Source organism: Apodemus sylvaticus, chromosome 7 (genome assembly GCF_947179515.1).
Source record: "Apodemus sylvaticus chromosome 7, mApoSyl1.1, whole genome shotgun sequence".
Taxonomy (NCBI): Eukaryota; Metazoa; Chordata; class Mammalia; order Rodentia; family Muridae; genus Apodemus; species Apodemus sylvaticus.
In genome coordinates, this window is record NC_067478.1 from 78,677,104 (window position 1) to 78,698,462 (window position 21,359).

At 45.5% G+C, this 21,359-nt stretch overlaps 1 protein-coding gene across 1 annotated transcript; it reads right to left on the bottom strand.

Moving 5' to 3' along the window:
• Nucleotides 1-8,617: 8,617 nt before the first annotated feature.
• LOC127689907 (placenta-expressed transcript 1 protein-like) lies at nt 8,618-20,480 on the bottom strand. Its single transcript, XM_052189484.1, has 4 exons — nt 20,032-20,480; nt 14,883-15,078; nt 13,016-13,071; nt 8,618-9,752 (listed from the first exon to the last, which is right to left on the bottom strand). The coding sequence occupies exons 1-4, from the start codon at nt 20,321-20,323 to the stop codon at nt 9,424-9,426; spliced, it is 873 nt and encodes a 290-aa protein (XP_052045444.1). The 5' UTR covers nt 20,324-20,480; the 3' UTR covers nt 8,618-9,423.
• Between the last annotated feature and the right edge of the window lie 879 nt (nt 20,481-21,359).

The window sequence follows — 21,359 nt, forward strand, 5'->3', positions numbered from 1 at the left end:
TATAAAAGTCTTGGTGAGCAGCTGTTACACTGTTTTGTTTAGTGAGCCTGGATATGTTCAAAAACTGATGCAGCCTCTCCCCCAAGATATTTTTGATTAGTGATTGGAGGAATCCTTGGTTGTAGAACCCACAGACACAAAGCCTGACTGCATTCATCTACTGAACAAGGAGCACATCTGCCATCTCTGAGAACCTGGCTGACCCTGGCTCGGTAAATGTTTGAGAATCATTTGGAGCATTAAGTAATTTTTTCTGTACTTCAGAGAAGAGCACCCAAGAAAGATGCCCTTCAAACCTGTTCATCCTGCTCCCTTTACCTTCCTAGAAGGTTTCCATTTCCGTTCTGAGTCAAACCTCTTTTCTTAACTACCAATGTGGAGTTTTCAGTCTCTCCTCCTTGACAACCCTCCTTGCGTCCACACCAGCCTTAGCAACCCCAGCTCCTCTTACAGAGGGATCCAGGGGAAGGGTTTCAGCAGTGGTAATGGAAGCTCTCCTCCAGCTGTCCTTGTAGGTTTGCTCCAGGGTGAGCCCGGGATGATCTCTATTTCTGGCCTAGGGAGAGCAGGGAGTCTTGTGGAATGCTGTGCTGAAAACGCTGTGCTTTGTCAGCAAAGAAGGGCCTGACATCTTGGCTTACGGACCCCAAGGATGGTGTCTTAGTCAGGGTTTCTATTCCTGCACAAACATCAGGACCAAGAAGCAAGTTGGGGAGGAAAGGGTTTATTGAGCTTATACTTCCATGTTGCAGTTCATCACTAAAGGAAGTCAGGACTGGAACTCAAGCAGGTCAGGAAGCAGGAACTGATGCAGAGGCCATGGAGGGATGTTTCTTACTGGCTTGCTTGCTTCCCCTGGCTTGCTCAGCCTGCTCTCTTATAGAACCCAAGAGCACCAGCCCAAAGGTGGTACCACCCATAAGGGGCCCTCCCCACTTGATCACTAATTGAGAAAATGCCCCACAACTGGATCTCATGGAAGCACTTCTCCAACTAAAGCTCCTTTCTCTGTGATAACTCCAGCCTGTGTCAAGTTGACACACAAAACCAGCCAGTACAGATGGTAATCTCGGTGATTTCCTAATACTAGTGAGAAGGCGGGGGCTCCAACCTTCTTTATTTGTATGTATATGAGTATCAGCCTGTGTGTGTTTATATGTATGCCAGAAGATGGTGTCAGCTTACCTGGAATGGAGTTATAGATGTTTATGAGTCACCATTTGGGTGCCAAGAGTCACCCTCCTGTCCTCTGGAAGAGCAGTCAGTACAAGTAACCACTGAGCCAGGATTCCATTCTTGAAGGAGAAGTTTAGGGTGGAGTGGCTCATTAGAGTGCTTACCAGACAAGTTTGAGGGTTAGACTTCAGATTCCAGATCTGATGTGCTAGGTGGGCATGGTGGCCCATCTGGAATGAGATTTATCCTCTGGGACTAGCAATATTGGTGAGCTTTGGTTTGATTGTGAGACCGTGCCTCAGTGGCTAATACCTCAGTAAGAGTGATTGGGGATGATTCCTGACATCAGCCTTGGGCCTTGTACTGGCTGGTTTTGTGTCAACTTGACACAAGCTGGAGTTATCACAGAGAAAGGAGCTTCAGGTGAGGAAATGCTTCCATGATATTCAGCTGTGAGGCATTTTCTCAATTAGTGATCAACAGGAGAGGGCCCCTTGTGAGTGGTACTATCCCTGAGCTGGTGGTCTTGGTTCTATAAGAAAGCAAGCTGAGCAAGCCAGGGAAAGCACGTCAGTAAGCCTCCATAGCCTGCACCAGCCAGCTCCTGCTTCCTGCTTGAGTTCCAGTCCTGATTCCTTTGGTGAAGAACAACAGTGTGGAAATGTAAGCTGAATGAACCCTTTCCTCCCCAGCTTGCTTCTTGGTCATGATGTTTGTGCAGGAATAGAAACCCTGACTAAGACAGGCCTCCACAGGTACCTTCACCCATGTGTATGCTCACATGTGCCCACACACATGCAAACATGCTTACACACACACACACATACACACACACACACACACACACACACACACACACGAGAAATGAACAAAGAAAGAAAAGGGGATTTTTTGAGATGACTCAGGACAAAGGCATCTGTCACCAAGCATGACAACTTGAGTTTGATACCCAGGACTCACATGGTGGGACCCAAATGGTTGTAGGAAGGAATGTACTCCTGCAAGTTGTCTTTTGATGTTCATGCACATGTCAAGGACCCCCTACTACCATGCACACACAGAATAAACACAATGTAAAGAAAAAGAAAAGGAAACTGAGCAGTAGGTTATATGGTTCCATTCTCACTTGAGACTGGTGTTTTTATAGTGGCACAGTTCAGGGTTTGGCACCATGGCTTGTGAATGAATACTGTGCCCTCCATGGTCCATTTTCAGTCAATCACTTCCTCTCTTTAGGGTAGTACTCATCTCCAGTTCACTGACCAATCTGAGTCTCAAACAGTGTAAGAACTTCTTTCGAGAAAGGGTCTCCTGTAGCTTTGAGGTCTTGAGCCTCCTGCCTCTCCCTCCCAACCTTGGCAGTTACGGTGTACCACCTCACCTCGCCAAGTTCAGCATTTTGCTAAAGGTCATCCCATAAGTGAAGAACCAAGGTTAAAGTTGAGTTTTGGGTCTCTTTTGCTTAAAATGTGAGTGATCTTATACATGTGTATGTGGATGCTCTCTCTCTCACAAACACACACACACACGAACACATGAACACACACATGTACATGGGTACATGCACACTTTCCAAGGACAACAGTTAAAATGACTATTTAAAAACTTTCCAAGCTGTTTAAACATGTATCACATGCATATTTTATTTCTTCAAAAGGCCTTTTGAGTTTGTTGGGCTCCAGCTTCTGCCCACAGTCATTTTTACATGAGTCATGTGTATAAACAGAAATGAAGAGGGAGATTTTGCATACATTTGTTTATTTCCCACTTCTCAAGAGTATATAAATAGCATTATACCTATTTGTATGGATGCAATGTACACAAAATCAGTGTGAGATGGTGCATATGTGCTAGATTTACTGAGTTATATTCGTGGAAAAACAGTCCACCAATCAGAAGTCAAATAATTTTCATTTTCATTTGTATCCCTTGACTCCCATCAAGGGAGATGCAGTCTCCTGAACAGCTTCTGGGAAGTCCTAGGACTTCTTCAATGGACCTGAACTCTGTGCCTCAGTTTCCAAAATACCCAGCCTAAAGTCTGCTTTTCCTCTTTTCCCCTGGTCCCCTATTCCCACATGAGCTCTTAAATACATAGAACAATCTTCCTTCCCTATTGTCCATTCTTTGAATTCTCTGGGAGCTGACCCAGACAGCTGGAAGACATTCTGCCTAGAAGTGGGAATGCAGAGGAGAGGCTGGGGCTGGAGGGAGGGACAATGGCACAAAATCCTGCAGTAGCCACTTCCTTGAAAAGTTACACACTTATAATTTCAGCCCTTGTTCTAGACACCATTTTGTGCATATTTATATTGTTTGTAATGCTTGGTTGTTTTGTCCGTTGGTATTCATTTTGATATCGTTTTAGGCATCAAATAGCAATATTTGGATGGTGTACACTTAGTGCTAGTCACTGGCTCAGGTGTTTTGTGTGTATAAATTCACTTTCCCTTCACAGAAGTCTATTAGAGGGCCACTACTGCCTATACAACAAAGCCAATCACACAGAAATGAAGCCACTTCTACAGGGTCCCACAGCTAATAAGAAGCAAGTGAGACTGGACCCAGGCACACAGCTACAGAAGCTTTTATTTGACCAGTCAACATGCTGCCATGCATTGGGGGCTGGAGAGATGGCTCAGCAGTTAGGAGCACTGAGGATCTGAATTCAATTCCCAGCAATTACATAGTGGTGGCTCACAACTATCTATAATAGGATCTGATGCTCTCTTCAGGCACACAGGTAGGTAGGTGTACATGCAGATAGAGCACTCATATACATAAAATAAATAAATAAATCTTTAACAAAAACCGTGCTACCCGTCTTATGAAAGAGTAGGTTTTCAAATAATTACTGGTATTTTAAGCATCTACTTTAAAAGTAGCCTAAAATGGTAGTGCATTGTAATCTTAGAACTTAGATGAAAAAAATTTAAAAGTGAATAATCCACAATTCTAGGTTTTCTAACTACTGTTAATTATCAGCATAATAATTGGTCTGTTGATCTCGTTTGGGGTTCTTTATGAAGATCTTGGAAGTAACTGGGTCTGGAAGGCATTAGTCTTTTTTTTTTTTTTTTTTTTTTTTTTTTTTTTTTTTTTTGTCTTTCTCAGAAATAAGGATCACATCCTTTAGGTGGGTAGATGATTTTGTTCCTAATGACTGAAATTACTGAGTTTATAAAGCACAAAGCTATACACAAAGCACTGCTCATGAGGGAAAACAAGGTTGGACAGTGAATGACAGCTGTCTACTCGTCTTCCGGTGGCCGAGGTGGGCTTCCTCACTGGTGTGTGTGTGTGTGTGTGTGTGTGTGTGTGTGTGTGCATTTGCAAGCTGTGAATGAGAATCAGAGGAGTAAGCGCCAATAAGAAACCAGGCCGCTGCTCCTGAAGCTGCGCATGCGCATACCACTTCAGCACTTTCACGGACTCTGGTGACCACTGAACTTGCTGCTTATGAACCACATTCTAGAGCAACCAAGCATGGCCGTTACCTAGATCCTGGTCTGCTTCAGCTCTGCCGCCTGAGTCCATGGGGGACGTCTCTTGTGGAACACTGCTTTCCTCTGAGCATGGGCTCTGCGTTACAGTCTAAAGCAGTGCTCCTGGTAGGAATGCTGGCAGCAAGATTGCTCCCAGCAGCCCTTGTTAGTCTGTCACGTGTGCCATAAAGTAACACCTATTTATCTTCCCTGACTGGATTTTTAAAATTAGGACCGAGGGTCCGGACAGTGTTTGGGTCTGGGAATCACTGCACAAACCACTCAGACACCAATCTTAGAGCCATACAGGGCTGGTTTATTGAAAGCGTACTCCAAGACTGATAAATCACGGGTGTAGTCAGACTTGAGAGATGAACTTCAACCTCGAGTCAAGATGCTCCAGGGCTTTTAAGACTAAAATTTACAAACATCTGTGCCAAGTTATTCTACCAATCAGGATTTAGGGATGGGGACTTCCTTAGGAACAAGCCTTTGTTGTACATTTATCCTGTTCTCATTGGTTGGGGTATTCAACTGTGGCAGATTGGCCTTGCCAAACATTTATGTCTTAATTTGCCAACCAGGATGTCAGTCACCCACGTACATACATGTCTCTGCCAAATAGGGAGACCTTCCCAGGGAGGTCTTGGGAACTTAAACTTTGCTCAACACCTACTCAAAATGAAACCCTTATTTCAAATGACTTCTTCTATTGGTGCAGGTGTCTCTCTTATGTTGGGGTCTTTGGGGTCCATCCCATGGGCAACAAGAACCACAAACGCTCACACGCACGTACAGGAAGTACTGCTTGGCAGTTGGTTTGGATCCAAGCTTATTGTGGCAAACTATACAAAGAAGTTTCACCTGACTTCTATTGTGATTGGTTTCCAAGAACACCAAAGTACAGAACATAACAGAATATACAATCAACTCGGGATGAGAAAGTTTCCCAGTAACAGCACAAAGTGGCTGGCTATACAACGCAGCCAATAGTTACCTGGGCCTTAACAGAGAGAGACAGTAGCTCTTAGGAGTTAAGAGCATTTGTTGTTCTTGCAGAGGACCCACTGCCCTCATCATCCACATTGTGGGTCACAACCTATTCACGATTTCAGCTCCAGGGCATCTGACATTTTCCTAACCTCTATAGGCAGCAGATACGCATATGGTGCACATACATTTGTATAGACAAATACTTATACACATAAAAAAATAAAAATTGAAAAAAATATCTATCTATTTATTTATTATAAAAATCGGGGTTGGGTAATGCATAGAACTCCAAGTTGAGACCTGGAAGAGAGCTGAGACACTAAGGTTGAGCATTGTTTAACAGATAGGGAAACAAGGTAGAAGACAGCACAGAAGTTTGTATGGTCACCTTCCTGCTTATCAGAAGGTCGAGCCTGTGGACTCACATTTCCTAATCCCATTTTCTCGGTCAGCTGCCTGGCTGCATTCTGCTACCCAGATTTCTTTGCGTCTAAGAATGTTCAGAGAATTCTCTTGCCAGAACTGTACCCTGTGACAAAGTCAGTATTTGTCACAACTTTCACGTTGAACCTGACAGGAAGACGGTGAACTATGAAAGGTAAATATGAAACTGCTCCTGGCTGGCTGGGTCTGGATTCACCAGTGTTTATTTTGGAGATGGTACCAAGCTGTGGGCCTGGGAGAGTGAGTGGTAGAGAATGCAGCTTGTGTGTCAGCAAGGGACACCGGCTTGTCACGTGTGTCAAGCTTTTTTTTCCCTGGGTGGGGGGTGGGAGTGGGAGGATGGGGGGTGGGGGGGAGTCCCTCATAATTTAAGAGCTATTCATGAATCCCAAGGTGTTCCGATTAAGGGGCAGGCTCAGATGTGAGGCAGAACAGCCTTTAAAAACCAGCTTCACTGTTTTCTTGCTGACTGAGCAATATTCTCTCTCTCTGTCTTTCTCTCTCTTTCATTTTGTTTGTTTGTTTGTTTGTTTGTTTTGAGACAAGACATTGTGCTGTAGCCCAGGGTGTCTATGTAGCCGACACTGGCCTCAGGTTCATGGCAATCCTCTTGTTTTAGCCTCTGGAGTGCTGGGAACCTGGAGTTAACTCTCCACCCCTGGCTTGGTATAAGATTAAATAAGATGATTCATGTACAGTGCTCTGGTCTAGCCTTGTTCAGGGGCCGCAGGGTCACCAGTAAGCACCTGCTGACAGAAGAGAAACCAAGAAGCAAGAGGTTCCGAGTACTAGTCTCTCCTCCACACCAGCCATAAAGATGAGATACCAGCCAAAACGTCAAATTCTGCAATCTATTAACAACAATAACAGCAAAGAACAAGCACACACACACACAAACACACACACAGCTATTAGGGCAAAGATGCTAAATTTTGGCATTTAACAAAATCTCTAAGGTCACTGGTTAACTGCTGAGAAATCAGGAAAGAAAATGTTGTGACCACACAAGGAATGAGATGCTGTCTGCAGCGATGATCATCGGTAGTCAACAACAGCGGATGTGCGACTGAGCGAATCAGGTTTCCAGAGTCAAGACATTGTAATATTCAGAACACCTGGTTTTCAACAGAAATTTACAAAGGGGAAAAACCAAAGCAGACATTGTTCCCCGAGGAAGTACAGCCATTGGGCCTAAGAGGCAAAGACTTGATGTCAACATCTTAGCTGTGCTCAATGTGGAGAAGGAACAGTGACAAAGAGCCAAAGCCAGGAAACTGTTCCTGAGCACAGAATCGGGGTGGGCAGAGAGAGATTACAGCAAGGTGCCAAATAGAACTTTTGGAGCTGAAAAGTTTAACAGGTAAAATTAAAAAAAAAAATGTTGAGGTTCACCTGCAGACTTGAGGAGGCAGGATAATTGGTGAGCTTGAAGACAGGTCTGTTGAAATGATCTAGTTTGAAGAGCAGGAAAAGAAAAGAAAGGAAAAGAAAAAGAAGACTGGTCAGTGGGATTCAAACGCAATGACATATTTATAGTTGGAGTTCCAGAAGGAGAAGGAAGAGAAGGAAGCTGAAAGAACAAAGATATATGGATTGAAAATGACCAAAGTTTATGAAAGATATGCCTGTTCCCATTCAGAAAACAACAAACTGCTGGAAATTCAGAGACATACTCTGAGAGGAATCATGATCAGGGCTACGGTTGACTCTGCAGCTACTGTTTCTGCTGTGAACGACATGGCATGGTCATCATTTCACACTCTGGGAAGCAGGGCTAGCGCCTATTTCAGCCAGCTAAGGGGCAGGGCCAACTCAAAACCTTGCGAACGTGTAGGAAACCAAGTATTTGGAGCAGGTCTGTGTTCCTGCCCTGCCTTTCCCCATCTCTGTGGCCTCTCTCTCCTTTCCTGTCTCCCTCCCTTCTCACAGGGTCTTGCTATTTATCTCTTAGATGTATGTATGTGTGGTGTATGTATGTATGTGTGTATGTAACTTCCTTGGAGACCAGACCATCCCCAAACTTCCCAGTTCCCCTTTCCCCAGCCTCCTGAGAGCTGGGGTCAAGGGGGGGGGGGGTGCTGTGCCCAGGTACTAGTCCTGTGGTTAGGGCTTGTTTTGGAAGTTCTCTGATCCCTTCAACTTCTTATCTTTATAAGTGGGCAGATAACCAGGTGACTTTTAGGATAGCACATTTTGATGAGACTTGCCCATGAAGCACACATGCAAGCAGCTAACAGAATCAGCACACAGAAGAGAATAATGTTATGAGGGAATGCATGCACATTGTGTGCTAGTCAGACTTTTGTCACCTTGAGACAGGCCAGGGTCATCTGGGAAGCGAGAACTTAAACAGAGGAACATTTTCTTGATTAATGATTGATGTGGGTGGTGTTTACCCCTGGGTAGTATAAAAAAGGAGTTATTAAAGGAAAACTTTTATTTCTTATTACATGCTTATTGTTGGAAATAACTTTTTTGGTTCCACGTTATACTATAAATATTACAAGTATTTTTTTTTTTTGGTCCATTTTCTGGTGGAAATTATCATCAAGGAAGAAATGACCAGCTTCAGCTTTGACTGGACAAAACAAAACTGAGATAACCTTGTATCTGTCCTTTGAAAACACACACACACATACACACACACACACACAAAATTTCATTCATAGTTCTAAAAACAAAGTTAGGTAACACTTTGTATTTTATCACTCATTAAGGGTTATCTTTCAATTTAGCACATTTTGGTATTTTGTTCAATAAATCATTTATTTGACTTTTGACTTAGGAAAAAAAAGTCATGTGTCCTGTAATTGGCTTCTGAGGCATAGTTTTCACAGACTTCCTTCAAAACCTACTGACTGGTTACAGTGGGATCTGCTAGTAGCCACAGGACGGTCACTCATTTCTCTTTTTCCTTCAGTCACATGAGTCATGTAAGTCCTTTGTAACCTGAGTTGGTTTGGCCAGAAATCTGAAATCAGCTTGAAAATAAAGAAGGATATCCCCCTCTCCGCCCCCAAATCCAGGAGGCTCATGGGAATACTTTGGCAAGAAACACAAGTTCAGATTGGCTGTCAACATGTTAAACTGAGAGTCAGAACTTCAGGTTACAAGCAGGATGGACTAAGTATTTACAAAAAGCAGAATTCGTGCCCTGAAAGATCCAGGCAAATGCTTGTGTCCCTCAAATGCACTAGTGTGGCCGGGCCGTCACCCGGAGCTGCATACCAAGGACATAACCCTCATTCATGTATGTGTAAGCACTGGCCTGAAATGAGCTCAGGAGGATGCCCTGGAGGTTGGAGATTAGTTTCCCCACTTTACTTTAGAAGAGGAGTTTACTAATGAGAAAAACAAGCAGGATATGGAGGGCACCTGCCAGGGGACTGCTGAGAGTGCGGATGGCCAAGCTTCTGGCTGTGGTCTTGGCTGGGGAAATGGCTGTGGTCTTGGCTGGGGAAATGGCTGTGGAATTGGCTGGGGTCATGGCTGTCGTCTTGGCTGTGTTCATGTCTGTCGTCTTGGCTGTGTTCATGGCTGTTGTCTTGGCTGTATTCACGGCTGTTGTCTTGGCTGTGTTCATGGCTGTTGTGGTGGTCATAGTCTGGCTGGTCTCAAAACTCTCAGGAGGAGGGGTCAAGATTGAGGATTTTACTGGGGGAGAGACAAAAATCAAGGAGACAATTTTTACCAGGCCTTTGTTTGGAAGTGGGTGATCACTAGAGAAAGAGGCTGAAGACTGGCAAGATGGCTCAGCTGGTAAAGGTACTTGACGTTGAGTTCAATCTCACGTAAAGGTGGAGAGAACTGACCTCAAAATGTTGACCTCTGACCTTCACACACAGGTTGCATATGTACACACACAAGTGCAAAAATCTTTTTAAGACAGTAAAGCCAGAGATCATGAGCAAACATCAATCAACCCTTCTCCAGTGCACAGGGAAGGGAGCTGTGGCGGCTGAAAGGTTCATATTACTAACAATGAAAGTAACCAAGCCTCCGTCCTTAAGATCTCCCTGATCTTTTCGCCTTCATTTTAGTTTGATTAGTTGTTTTTAAAATGCATATTAAGTGTTTCCCTGCATGTCTGTATGTGCATCACATACATGCAGTGCCCTCAGGGGCTGGAAGAGTGCATCAATTCCCTAGAGCTGGAGTTAGATCGTTGTGAGGGCCACTTAGGTATTGAACCTGAGTCCTGTGGAAGAGCAATTCTATATTCTCAACGGCTGAGCTGAGCCATCTCTCCAGCCCCTACAGCGTCTGTTAAGAAGAAAAGACCCAAAGAATTTATAAGGCATATGAATCTGTTATTAGTTGAGTACTCTGCCCTCAAATATCTTGATGCTCTTACTTGAGGTGCAAATATGACCCTAGGTAGTATACTTTCATAATTTTCTTGCTAATTCCAAGGTCTTGGGAAGAAGTCAGTATCACACAGAGCCAAGTATAGTGACCTCTGCCTTAATTAATGGCAGACGCCCTGTCTGAATCCTTGACTTTGTTCCTCTGGCCTGCAAGCCACAGGCTGTTTCTCATGTAGCTTCTGGCTATGCGCTGGTACTCAGCAGTGACCGTGGAGAAGCAGAGAACCAGGCCTTCACTTTTAGGGACTTGTCTGATGCCAGAAAACCTGGAGCTTGGAACATAGACACTTTAAGGGTGTCTCACCCCTAGCTGGGAGTGGGGCCTATAACCCCAGATCTGGGTAGAAGAGTACTGGGGGTTGGGGGGGGTGTAAGGGCAGAGACAGGAGAATAGCTGGGGCTTGTTGGCCAACAGCTTAACTGAAACAAATGGGAAGCTCAGGTTCAGTGAGAGCCTGTATCTTTAGTCACAAGAAGGAGAGCCAATAGATGAAGGTACAGAATGTCCTCCTTTGTCCAATCCATATGTGCACATGCACACACACACACACACACACACACACTTTTCTTCCTCTTTAAAACTTGGTTATAAGAGGAAGAAGGAAATTGCCGCAGGCCCAGGCATCCTTCTGTCTGCTGGAGGAAGCCCTCCTTGTTGAGACCATGTCTTTTCTCTCTAGCATTTCTCCAGGACATGTATCTCTCTGGCATTCCATGCAGTTAGAGAGCAGAGCACAACCACTTTCCCCCCTTTCCTCTCATTCTTTTGTTTTGTTTGAGACAGAGTCTTCTTCTGGGTAGCCCATGTTGGCCTTAACATCGTGACCTTTTGGCCTTAGCCTCTTGCTGCTGGGGATGGAGGTGCACCACCACTCTCGGCCTTTCCCCTGGTTTTTAAACTCTATGTTATTAGGATAGAACTAAGGGGTCCTGATTGGAAATACATATTTCCCCACTCTATTAGTATTCCTGCAAGTGTTTTTCTCAAAAATGTCCTTGAGGAAGAAAATAACCCCACAGAGGGAAAACCACCGACAGTAAACACTGTCATAGAATAGTCTGATTAGGCGTAAGTACTTTAAAATGTGCTGGTGGAGATAATTATTCCATCTGTGCATTTTGTAGTAAATGACTTACAGAAAAACCAGCAGCGTGCTGCGTCGTGTCTTTTAGTGCTCTGTGGCTCCTGAGGAAGGCCTGGGATCTGGATTTTGAGAGAGACTAACGGTTCTTGTTTGGGCCTCTTCCTCCCCCTCCCCCCCAATGCTGAAGATTTGAATCCAAGGCTTCACACATGCTTTTGGCTGAACCTTACAATTAAAAAACTGCCTTAAAATGATCTCTTTAGTATTCATGTAAATCTAAGAAAAGTAGACAAATGGTAAAATGAAGAATCGAAGACCTCACTCTGCTGTGGATTTTCTCTGTATTCTTAGGCCAGTAAACCATCCTTTCTGAATTCCAGTTTTGTATGCAGTGGTGTCTTACCCAGAAATAAAAGAGGATAGAGAGAAGGATAAGGACCTAGGGAAAGTGTGGGCCTGGGGTTTGTGCCCTGGGGAAAGCTGGTGAAAACTCCTGCTGGTGATGACAGTAGCTGAGGTAACTCTTGAAGAGCCGTGGAGACGGCTCAGTCAGGAAAGTTCTTTCATACAAGCACGAGGATCTGAGTTTGATCTCGATGGCTCTGCACGAAAATTCTAGGTGTAGAGGTACATGCTTCTATAATCACAGCACCAGGAAGGCCAAGAAGGAAGATCCCTGAGATCACTAACCAACCATCCTATTGGGCGAGTCAAGGCCAGGGAGAGACCCTGTCTCATAAAATAAGGTGAGGTTGTCCACTGGCCTTCACAAACAGAGACACATACAGATATGTGAAGACATATGCACACACTCAGACACACACACACACACACACACACACACACACAGAGAGAGAGAGAGAGAGAGAGAGAGAGAGAGAGAGAGAGAGAGAATAGAAAGAATATTTATGAAGGAGTCATGATGGACTTAGGGATAATGTACTTTTTTAGCTTGTGCCAGGGTGCTAGGCTCAAGCTACCCTCTCCAAAAGAAAAACAAAAAGAGGAACAATCTAACAAGAATTGATGTTATTGATATTTCTCTGATATCAACTCTTTTTGTATGGCTAGTGTCCTCCATTCCCGCCCCCCACCCCTGCATAATTCCCTTAAAAACTGAATGGTTAAAGTTGACCACATGAAGGCCTTGTGTGAGTGGGGTTTCAGGCTGTGTGGAAACTGAGAATAATGTCACCTTTTCAGATGGATACCTATCTGGTACCAAACAGAAGCAGCCCCCATCAAAGCAGGGGTTTGGAGCCAGAGGTGACCATGGGGATTGCTGAAAATTTGCACAAATCTTAGAGAAGGTTTTTGTCTTTCATATAACATAAAACAAAAAGTCGGGGGAACCCTCACATAGGTTCCAGGATGGTGGGAGACTCAACTGATACCTAAGTAAAATAACTTTCCAGACTGCCTGAGTTTAACACCAAATATTCGGAGCTTTTGCAACAGAACTCACCTCCTTCCACTTTCAGAGATGACACTGAGGCTATGCGATTGACTACGATGAAGACCCTGAAGAACAAATCAGTAAGAGATATGGTGAGGGCCTTGTCTGTGGACCTCCCGAGCCTCACCTTCGCCCTCCTGGATCACCCCATCCTGTCAATCTTGTGAGCTCCCTTTTTATATGGCACAGTAAGCAGATCATTAACTACTGATCTAGTTCCTATTGACTTGACTGAAGCCCTCCAGATCTTACCTCCAACCAGCTCTGCCATCTCCCATCCCCATTAAATTATCCTCAGAGCTTGTTTTGTTGTTAGCAAACCAACGAGTCCATTGGAATATCAGCCCCCTGACTATACAGCCTGCAAGCCACTAATGAAAGGACACAGTCTGCTCAGACGCTGAGCTTAGTGTGTGCAGAAAGCAGAGAACCCAGCAGTCAATGGCTTTATGCTCATGGCATTTTTAGTGTCTTCAGAGACAGATTTTGATGAATATTCAGATAATTAGTTAAGGAGTCAGTTAGAGTCTCGATGCGTATGATGAAGCAGAGGTAAGCCAGAGGGCAGAACAGAGCTGTTTCTGAATCTACGTATTCAGGGAAAGCAAAGGAAGGATTTCACCTCAGGACTCATCATCATAGATCCTATGGGCAGAGACCTTTGGCATTGTTTTGTACCCTGCTTGGCATAGTGCCCTCTGTGGTGTCCCTTCCCCTTGAATTAGTCTTGTGGATCAAAGTCATGAGTGTATACATCGTGAATAAGAAGAGAGTCTAGTGTATTGTAATGAGTGTGTATGTGAGGATGTGAAGCACAAACGGTGGGATTTCACTACATAATGAGGATGGTGATTGTCATTGCTGTGTCACTGCAGACTGTACCTGCTCGAGCACGGTGTGGTCACAACTGGTGCCATGGTAGGGTTGATAACAGTCGCTCCCTTTGGGCTCAGCTTTCATTCATCATTTTGGGGCATAACAGTTCCTCCTCCAAAGCTAAGGAAGCCTGTCTAGTTCTGGAGTATGGCAGGAGAGGGGAAAATGGCTTGACAGCATCACCAGCTCCCACAGAGACAAGGATGCTGACAGCGGACACAGCTGATTGGTTGTCAGGGAGGATGCTGACAGCCCACACAGATGATTGTCAGGCTTGCTCTTTCAGGAGCCTAAGTTCTTCACAACACTTGGTTTCTAAAGTCAACAGCAGGTCCTCAGGGCATCCTTTTTTTTTTTAATGACAGGAGGAAACTAGTGTTATTACTCAGTTGTCTCTTAGCTACTGGTTTCCCAAATGAGTGTATGTTTAACAGATGATTATCCGCTAATGTTATATACACTTAAATATTTAATTATGTATTCCAATTATATAAGTATTAATATATTTAATTATTTAGTCTACTAATACAATTATTAATATGATTAGTTGTTATTGACAACATATTTAATTAACTGTATTTAATATATTATATACAGTGTGTTATGTGATGGAAGTAGAAGAGGGGTGATTTACAGGAACATAGGTAACTGAAGGAACGGGGAGCAGGAAAGGCAACGGAGATGAATAGGAGCCAATCATAATGACATACATGATGAAAATGTCATAAGAAAGCCGATTATTTTGTATGCTAATAAAAGATGTTTTTAAAAAAAGGATTCTCCAGTTTGAATACAGACAACTTGAAAGAAAGTGTTCATTCTTCCTGATTCCCTAGAGCATTGGTGTGTGTGTGTGTGTGTGTGTGTGTGTGTGTGTGAGACGTGTCCCTGCAGGGTTCTCCACTCACAACCAGTCTCATCTCAGCCTAGGTTAAGGTGAAACTGTATAAACCTGTTAGAAACGTTCCAAAGCCCAAAGTGATAGGAGAGCAGTCCTTACTGCAGGTTGACTTTAGTCACATCCTCGGAATCAGGAACTGTCCAGTTTGTCTGGAAGGTGTCAGGGTTGCTCAAGTAGTAGACACTGCTGTCGTTACACTTCTGATGTGGTCCGCCCCAGGTGCCCACTGGGATTCCGTTCTCCTTCACTGCTTTCACAATCACGGCACTGACTGTATTGTTCACAGGGACAGTCACTAGGAGCAAAGGGTATGAGGAAGCAGTTAGCGTGAGTCAAATGAAACCAAGGTGGTGTGTGCGCAAGGGAAGCTACGGAGTGTGGACGGCATGTGCCCACTCCTGTAGAAGAAAATGCAGAGATCCTGCCTGGGGACCCAGTGTGTCACAGGCCTGTAACTCCAGGTAAGGGATGCAGGGCCGTGAGTTCAGTTGTCTTCTTCAGCTCCAGAGAAGTTTAAAGGGCACCTGGGCTAATGATGATTTTAATATTCAATTTATGCTTGTTCCCCCCCCCCGCCCCCCAAATAGTCTTCAGTAAAAGGCATCTATGAGCCTGACCATTCTCTGGCCCTAGTTTTGCCACAGGGGGATAGATCTTAATAGTGAAGAGCTAAACCTCTCCTGAAAGTTGGGTACCCCTGAAAGAGTTCAGAGGTCTCCTAGGAAGTGCTCCAGGGTACAAGGGGGTAGGTTGCTAAGTAAAACCAAAGGCTTGCTCCTGATCCCAGAAATGCTGATCCTCTGGGTTGTTGAAGGTGGGGGTTGGAAAGAACAGGGGTTAGAACAGGTATGAGAGACACTGAGGTCTGAGCCACAGGGTCCTAATCCAGGGACCAAACTTCCTCTTGGGTTTTCTGCTACTCAGATAGAGGATCTTGCTGACATTTATTTATTTACTTATTTAGGTTTTTTTCGAGACAGGGTTTCTCTGTGTAGCACTGGCTTTCCTGGAACTCACTTTATAGACCAGGCTGGCCTTGAACTCAGAAATCCACCTGCCTCTGCCTCCCAAGTGCTGGGATTAAAGGCGTGCGCCACCACCACCTGGCTAACATTTTATTAATTTCAACATGAGATTATTTTTTCCCCTAGAAGAGCCTGCATGTGTTAATTTCTCAATATTGGGCTATTTCCGTCATCTGAAACTCCTTCCAAAGCAAAGCGAGTAGATCTAGTAGCAGGTCGGACAGTCCTGGATCTGCATCCTGGCCCTGGTACTTAGAAGTAAGACAGGTCACCTCTGTGCCCACGGGACACGTGCTCAGGGACCACGGTACACAATTTGTGTGTTTTGAAAAAGGATCTCACCCTAAACTGGATTCAAATGTAACTGAGGATGACCTTGAACTCCTGATTCGCTGTCTTGTGTATAGACATTGCAGGTCTCTGCTGCCACTCCTGGTTTATAAAATGCACAAGACTGAACCTAGAACTTGGTGCACGCCAGGCAAGTGTTCTGTCGATTAAGTGGCAACTCTGATCGCTACACATAGTTCCCACTCTGTGCTTGTTCTGTATGGTTCTGGGTCTGGGGAATGACGTCATCCCTCACAGCAAAGGCTCCTGTTAGGAGTAAAAATCCGATGCTAACATTTGTAGTTTATATCAATCAGATCACCCGTGATTATTATTACTAATTTAAGCACATTGTATATGTAGGTACCCGAGGCCTGCAAAGCTTGTGACGCCATACAAGCAATGTATAGGTCTGTTGCCAAGGCAACAGCTGCCATTTACCCAGAATTCCATAGCCCACCTTTACCTGTAATTAAGTCACCCCCAGTATATAACCGGGCAGCGCTCCTTTCCCCCCCCCCTCTCTCTCTCTCTTCTCCCCTTCCTTCCCTCCCGCTACCCCTTCCCTATCTTAAATAAAGCCCCACGTGGAACTATCTAGTCTAGGTATCTCATTGCGGCTCACGGTTCCACCGCAGCGCGGTGCCCGTGGTGCGCACCTGTGGCCACCGCCAGCAGCTGCAGCCACAAGGCAGCGAGCAGACAGGACGTTTGAGCGAGCGCAGAAACCAATGCAGAAACCAACAGTATACCCTTTCCCTGGTTTGCTTTGCCAGGAAGGTCAGCTGAGCCGAATCCCACGTGTCCTGAGTCACTCAGAGAGGAACTGACTTTTGTCTCACTTCTCTGCACGGTGGTGTGGCGGAAGGTGATGCACTGTGGTGTCATCTAGATAGCCAGCCACCCTCTTAGCTGTTTTCTCCACAGTTCTTTTCTGCTTCCCCTTTCACTGTGGGCTCAATTCTTCTTCTTCCTCCCTCCCTCCTCCCTCCCTCCCTCCCTCCCTCCCTCCCTCCCTCCCTCCCTCCCTCCCTTCCTTCCTTCCTTCCTTCCTTCCTTCCTTCCTTCCTTCCTTCCTTCCTTCCACTTGTGGTCTCTGGGTCTGTGGCGTCAGTCTCCCTCCATGCCTTGAATAGTCAGTGGTCAGACCAGACTTCCTCATATAACCTGTTATGTGGGGTGTATGCCTGTCCACCTAGAGAATCTAACGGCTCAGGAGAGTTCAAGAGTCCAGCCTCCCTCTTCTGTCTGCCTTCTACTCTACCAACAGCTGCCGGTTCCCACCTCCCCCACCCTGGCCCCCAGCTGTTTCGCAATTGCACCTGGCTCCTTCCTTTCTGACCCACACCTGGGCCTGGAGAGGTCTGGAGCCTGTCTGGAGCCTTCCTTCCTCCTTAGCGTTCGTCTCATACCCACTCCCACACCCAGATCTGGTTCACATCCCTCCCCTGGACTAACTTACCCTCTTTCCCCCTCATATCTGAGACATTCACACCCTTTCTATAGCATTGAAGACTTAATTATATTTTATGGTTTCATCAGTCAGCGTCCAGGCAGGGCAGGACACTAAAGTCTACTTTTGATTGATTCCACTCCCTGTGTCGGGGCTCGAGTGAACTGTAGCTTATAGTAGACCATTTGTCCAGCATGCATGAAGCCTCGGGTTCTGTCTCTAGCACTTAACAAAACAAATCCATGTCCAATTTTCTAGAAGCCGGAAAGTTGAGGAAGTAGTAAATTACATCCTTGTTCGGAGATGTGAACAACAGGGCAGAGGCCGACTTAACAGTGCCTCAGTGTAAATATTACAGACTTCTTTCCTTAACAGGTCCGGCGGCCAGGGGTGGGGGTGGGGCGGGGTGAGCCCTCTGAGACGCTGGCTAAGCTGTGCTATCTCTAGGGTCTGCCTAGTCATTTTATACGTGGTTTGCCTGTATTAATACAATACTGAAATGGTAAAGGATTTCAAACCAAAGCAAGGAAAGGTGGCTGACTCGGGATTTCCAGAAAGCCCGAGCCCCGGCACTCCTCGCAAAGATATTTGTAAAGCCGCCTTTGTAACTGTAGGTGTGGAAATTGGTCCTCCTCACCCCCATGGACAAAGGATTTTTGACCCTCAATTTAAAGTACAAGTCAGATTTGCCTCAGAGCTCAAACACATTTTGGGTTGAAATGGAATCTGATAAAGAGCAAAACTAGCTTAGGCACTCGAGGAAGCCGAGGTCTTTCTCTTTCCCCTAGGCTACTGGGAGCGCTGAGGTTGCCCTTCCCCCACCTTCCCCCATTGTTTTGTGTTTTCTCCTTCCTGCCTCCCTCCTTTCAGAAAGGCTCCCCAGTCTTCATCTTATCTCCTCCCAGTAGACTTCTCTTTCTCCGCTTTCAGCAGCAGGCCCGTCTGTCTCTTGCTGTGCCATCTTGCAGCAGGGGCCTGCAATCGCCCCTGCGGTAATGGATTCATAAGCATGCTCACCTAGTGTTCATCTTGAATTACGGACTTATCTTCCCTGCCCTGATATGAAAAGACCCACTTCCCAAGGGAATGGGACCTAGCCCTGTTAGAGCAGGAGCATTTGCTTAGTGACAGTCGCCAGGAAACAGGAGAGAGACAAGCCACAGAGTGGCGAGGTCTGGTGAGGTGGCTCTCCTTCCAGACTGGGACTGCAGATCACGTGCTACGCAGTCACCATAGTGACCTCTGCAGTTTGCTCGGACTAAGAGAGGAAGGCTGGCATGGGTGCTAAGAAGGCTGGCGGCTGGCTTTTGGCTATGTTCCTATGTTCCTTAGGTTCAAATATTAGTTCTGTTACATTGTAATGACTTTGGGTAAAAATTTGACTTCTGTATGCTTTCTTTCTCCTCTGGAAGATGGAGGTTAATAATAACATTTTCCCCTTAGAGCGAAATCCTGCACATAGTAAGTCGTGTTAGCATTGCCATGTGGATATACATCTAGTTCCTCAGTTTCCACAGCTCTGCAGCTGGAGCAAAATGGTGATGGCGGAGGGAGCGGGGCAGATGAGAGGGCTATGTGAGTTAAGGTACTTGCTGTGAAAAACTGGTGACCTGAGTTCGAGTCTCAGACCCATATGATCATGGAAGGAGAGAAGCAACTCCACAAAGCTATTTTCTGGCCTGCGCAAGAGTGCCAGGACATGTGCATGACTGTGCACACACACCATAAGGGTGCATACATTATAATAATAATAATAAAAATCAACCGAAGTTGCTTAAAAAAAAAAACCAAATAGATAAATAAGCCTAGGTAGAAAAGTGTCTTTCTTGACTAACAGGTTTGACTAATTAGAAAGTGTGTTTTTAACTTGTAGGTTTGTTGAATCCCATAAGGGAAAGTTAGGAAATACTTTCCAGATACTTCTAAGAAAAACATTTGATTAAGATAGAACACCCAGGACTCAAAGAACTTCTGTCTCTTGCTGGCAGGGGGTCCCCAGCAAGTCATTTAACATGTCTGCCTTTCAGGCCCCTCACTTATAAGGAGGGCTACTGAGGTCTTCCTCTAGCCTATGGGGTTTTCCCCATACACTAAGTGCAAATCATCCTTCCTGGCGTCCCACAGGGTACAGTCGTTCTGTCAAGTGGATATAAAAGGACAGTAGACTGCAAGGAATTCCCTCAAAAGTAACACAATGTCCGCTCAATGCAGCCATATCTTGCCAGGGTGTGATCTGCCTGGGGCTCACTTTACCCCACCTATAATTCAGTTATGGACAGGAAACTGTAGAAATGGTTCTCATGATCCACCCCGCCACATATCAATCCCCGCTCTTCACTTTCCATCATGTCCACACACACACATATGGAATGTCGGGGAGCCTGGTTAACGCTCCACGGAGAACAAAGGGGGGACAGCAGAACGAGTAGCTTTGACTCACCTGCATAGCTTACATTCCCACCAGAGACCTCCTGAGCCGTAATGTTGATTCCCAAGTTGTCGGAGGTGTAGACAGCATCAAAGACCACACAGGACTCATCACTGGCAGAGAGGGAAGGGAAAAAGCACAGAGCCAGGCACAGGAACAGCCCCAGGTGTGGCAGCACGGAGCGGAGCGCGGGCATGGTCCCGGTCTGTTTGGGTTGCAGGGCCTGGCAGTAAGTAGTAAGACTAGGTGCGACAGGCTCCTGTTTATATGCTCTGGGGCTGGAGCTGCTGGTGAGGTCATGCATGCAAATTGCCCTCCCTCCCTCCTGAAAATACTGCCTTCTGGAATTTGGCCCAAGACATCACCAAGATGAATCACTCAGCCTCCCCTTTTGTGACCAACGATCCTCTACCAATTCCAGTTTTGCTCAAGAAGAGGACTGGCCACATTATTTGACATGCCTCCGGTCTCAGCACCTGCTATCTGAAGAAGTGAGAAAGGCTGGTGAGGAGTGTTGAGTAATTACTACGTAGGTGGTCTGGTTGGAAGGCCTGCTTCTCTCTGTCAGAAACTCAAGCATGGGTGCCCTTTTTATCTCAGAACATTGCATAGCTGTTTCTGATGTGCTTCCAGTTTCTTCCTCATCTCATGACTAGCCTGGAGATGGAAAGACTGGATATTCATTTACCTATTTTTAAATTACATTTGTTGATTTTGTGTGGGAGTCGGGGGGATGGGAGGAGGTTGTAGAGGCCACAGTATGTGCGTGCGTGTGTGTGTGTGTGTGTGTGTGTGTGTGTGTGTGTGTACGCGCGCGCGCGCACGCGCGTGTGTAGCAGGAGGTCAGAGAACAACTTTCAGGAGTCCTCTCTTTCCTTCCATTACATGGGCCTTTAGGATTGAACTCGGGTTGTCAGATTTATTGGCAAATGTCTTCAGTCACAACCTGGACACCGGACCTACTTACTTATTCTTTAGACAGAGGGTCTAATATATTCCAGATTTGCCTTGAGTTAGTTCTCTGTACATGAGGAGAACCTTGAATTTCTTAAATATATATATTTAATTTTTGAGCCAGGTTCTCACTATGTAGCCTTGGATGGCCTGAAACTTGCCAGGTAGACCAGGATGCCCTCTGACTCCCCAAGATCTGCCTGCTTCTGTTTCCTGAATGCTGGGATTAAAGGTGTGTATGACCACACTCAAGATTTATTTAAGTTTTTAATTCAGTGTTTGTGTGAGTGGTGCGGCATGTGACAGCAGTTGCCCTGGAAGGCCAGAGGCATCAGAGCTCCTGGAACTGGAGTTATAGGCATTTATAACATGGTTCTGAGAACGGA

Excerpts from the sequence above, each read along its gene's own strand:
- LOC127689907 (XM_052189484.1), bottom strand. The coding sequence starts at position 20,323 with ATGCATGACCTCACCAGCAGCTCCAGCCCCAGAGCATATAAACAGGAG. Across the intron at positions 13,072-14,882 it reads GTGACTAAAGTCAACCTGCA|GGTCTTCATCGTAGTCAATC; the intron begins GTAAGGACTGCT and ends TTTGTTCTTCAG. Across the intron at positions 9,753-13,015 it reads ATCTCTGAAAGTGGAAGGAG|TAAAATCCTCAATCTTGACC; the intron begins GTGAGTTCTGTT and ends TCTCTCCCCCAG.